The 3,360-nt window shown below is 26.8% G+C and overlaps 1 protein-coding gene across 1 annotated transcript in view; it reads left to right on the top strand.

The window, feature by feature from the left end:
- Positions 1 to 3,360, top strand: part of LOC106685738 (E3 ubiquitin-protein ligase HECW2) — a gene marked incomplete at its 5' end in the record, with an annotated part of 9,229 nt that extends 5,869 nt beyond the window's left edge. Inside the window, 3 exon segments of the mRNA XM_067050052.1 lie at positions 142 to 340; positions 431 to 629; positions 1,419 to 3,360. Of these exon segments, the coding sequence (XP_066906153.1) occupies positions 142 to 340; positions 431 to 629; positions 1,419 to 1,530 (510 nt within the window).

The raw sequence follows: 3,360 nt of genomic DNA, 5'->3' as shown, positions 1-3,360 counted from the left end.
TGTTTGAGAGTGGTTAATTTTTATAACTGTATAGGTTAAGATTGACTACACTGTTGCAGCCTTTAGTGATTGTTTTTTACATTAAGATTTAAATACTTCTCTTATATTTTATATAATGTTATTTTGTTTATTTCTTTTTAGGAATATATTGAAAGGGTAGTTAGATGGAGACTGGAGCGAGGGGTCTCTGAGCAGACAGAATCACTAGTCAGAGGATTTTACGAAGTTGTTGAACCAAGATTGGTGTCGGTGTTCGACGCTCGAGAGCTGGAGTTAGTTATAGCTGGAACAGCTGAAATAGACCTTACCGACTGGAGGCTCAACACCGAATATCGATCTGGTTAGTGAGAAATATCTTATTTATTCTTTTCAAAGTTTCATCCATACTCTTTATTCCCATATTTAACTTACATTTTTTCCTCTATTCCAGGTTACCATGATAATCACCCCGTTATAAGTTGGTTCTGGACGGCAATGGAAAGATTCACGAATGAACAACGCCTAAGGTTGTTACAGTTTGTCACTGGCACATCAAGTGTACCTTATGAAGGATTTTCGGCGCTAAGGGGTTCGACGGGGCCTCGAAAATTCTGTATCGAGAAGTGGGGGAAGCCAAATAGCCTACCAAGGTAAATATCTAAACTTATATTGAATATTTATTATAAAATTACTCATGTTTTGTATTATCATCATTTTGTAATCAATTATAATTGAAGTCTAAAGAATTTTTTAATGTTATCACCAGCTTAAAGTATGAAGTTTGAAAACTTTTTAATAAAAGACTTATCTTTAAATCTATGAATAGAAGTGATGCCTCAAATGTTAATACAAATAAAAAGTCATGTTGTTTAAATGAAATAATTCAAGATAAGTCTAAAAAAAAAAATTTTATTATTTATTTAAATGTCCAACATTTTGGCCAATTTGGCAATCCAAGGACAATCTTAAATGTAAATTTGCACCTTACATCCAACAGTTAAAAACTTTTTACTGACTATTTTTCTCAGGTTGATAAATTTGATTAAATCAACTTATTTTGTCATTTTTATAATAAAATTTTTAAACTTTTAATTACAGATTAACTCAGCACTATTATCATTCACCTATCACAAAAAATAGATAACAAATAAGATACAAATATATTTGTATAAAATACATGTTGACTATTTAAATGATATTTCTTTTTTAATACCATATTTTCTTGTACACTTATTGTTTTTTGTATAAGAAAATTGATTAGCTTGCTATTTGATTAACTAATTGAAACTAATTTACAATATTTAGAAAGAAAATTACTCTTAAAATTATATGATTTCTATTTATTAAAAAATGATATATTACAATATATAAATATGATATTTAGATATTATTTTAAGTTTATATGTTAGTAGAATTAATGGAATTGTTATTTCTTTCAGAGCACACACTTGCTTCAACAGGCTGGACCTTCCACCTTACCCAACGCCGGAGATACTTTACGAAAAACTGCTGTTGGCGGTAGAAGAGACAAATACATTCGGAATCGAATAGTTTAGTTATGGCCAAAAATTATTTGTTGCCTTTTTCTTTTTTTTTTTTTAAATGTATATTTGTATGAGACAGACTGATGTAAGGAATGCTAGGTTGTGTCGAGAACCAATCGGAGAATTTTAGCTAATGTACTTTACCTTGTGGAGTTGCATTTTTGATCTGTATATGTCATGTAAATGCCATGTTGTTAGTTTATAGCTAATAAAATAATACATCATTTCGTCCATGAGAATATTTCAAAATGTGCTCTTTGTGATAATGATATTTATATATATATTAATATATATGCCGATAACTATATTACGTTTATGGCAATTATGTGTTGTTAATTTTAGGATATCTTTGCATATGGCTTGCATAAAATATTATTAATTGAAATGTATTTAAAAATATTTTCGAAAATAAGGGTTGCAATTATTGTAGAAATAATGTTAATTATTTGCTATTATGTACATTATACATACTTATTTATATCAAATTAAATAAAAAAACAAAACAAACACAACATTCATGGTTAGTATTCAATTAGTTTTAATATACGATTAATTTCTCAGGAATTAGTTTAATTTTTACATAACGTAGTGGTCTTCAAAATCCATAAAAAAAAAAAAATCAATCAGACAAACCATTTTTTATGAATTTATAAAAACAAGACTAATTATATACTGGAATTACAAAGTATTTTGATGCTCCAAAATAAAAAAAATCGTGTTTTGTGAAACAAAAAAAGCTCAGCCTATTTAGTGGCAAAATATATAGTGAATTGTATAAATTAGTTTTTATAAGCAAATTATTTATTTTAATTTAATTATTGTATAATTTTCAAAATATTTTATAACTGAAATGAGGAAAAAAAAATGTATTTATACATTTTTTATAATAAAAAAATTATGATAGACACGGCAGTAGATATTTTTCAATATTTATTGTAGTACATGTGTATCTATTGTACTCAGGCAAATGAATTTCAAACACTTTATATAAATTTCATGGGTTGATTAATGTTACCTTAATTATTAAATTTGTTCAATAATTTAATTTTTCTAGTGTTCTTTTGAGTACAAAACAGGAAAAATGTAACCATTCACACTGTTAGTGAATTTGAAGATAATAAGGGATGTGGTTAAGAAGAAAAAATAGTTTTCATCTATTTATTGATTGCCGAAGTTTCGACCCACAATGTAGCTCTTTATCAGGGCTATTGTTCTCAAAGTCCCTTTGTTCCATTGTTTACATCATTACCCATCACAACAGCTATGATGATTTAAATTTTGGGTCAAAACGTCAGCAATCTATAAATATTTGAAAAATTATTTTTTTCTTCTTTACTGCAGCCTTGACCATCACCTTCAAATATATAATTAATATTTTTTTAATGAATTAAAATGTTTATATTACACAAATTTAATATACTTCAAACATAAATTTTTTTTTTGTATTTTTGACAGTTCAGATAACATGTTAGCCTCTACAATGCTAAACATTATATTGATATATTTTCCTGGGATCGGTTTGACGTCTTTTTTTTTCTGATTTTAAGGATTTTTTTTTGTGGTTTCCTACAGTAAAATTGTTAAAAATCTTTTCTTTTTCCTCTTTTGTTCAGTTTTTATCAGTAAAAAAAATATATAATAATTTTGTATCAGTTGATTAAAATAATAATCAGAAAAGAACAACTTAAATTATTATTTTTATTATATTTGGAACGATTTTTATTAATATATCTTTTTAAGTTTAAGTATTTGTGATTTTGCCTGTTTGTGCAGTACCTACTAGTTCTTTCACTAGTCTCATGCTTTCAAATAAAGCTCGGCGGTGTGAATGGAGGAT

This window comes from Halyomorpha halys, unplaced genomic scaffold (genome assembly GCF_000696795.3).
Source record: "Halyomorpha halys isolate HHAL.00 unplaced genomic scaffold, Hhal_1.1 Scaffold729.1, whole genome shotgun sequence".
Lineage (NCBI taxonomy): Eukaryota > Metazoa > Arthropoda > Insecta > Hemiptera > Pentatomidae > Halyomorpha > Halyomorpha halys.
The sequence above is the reverse complement of the archived record's forward strand: the minus strand, read 5'-3'. Positions and strand labels throughout refer to the sequence as shown.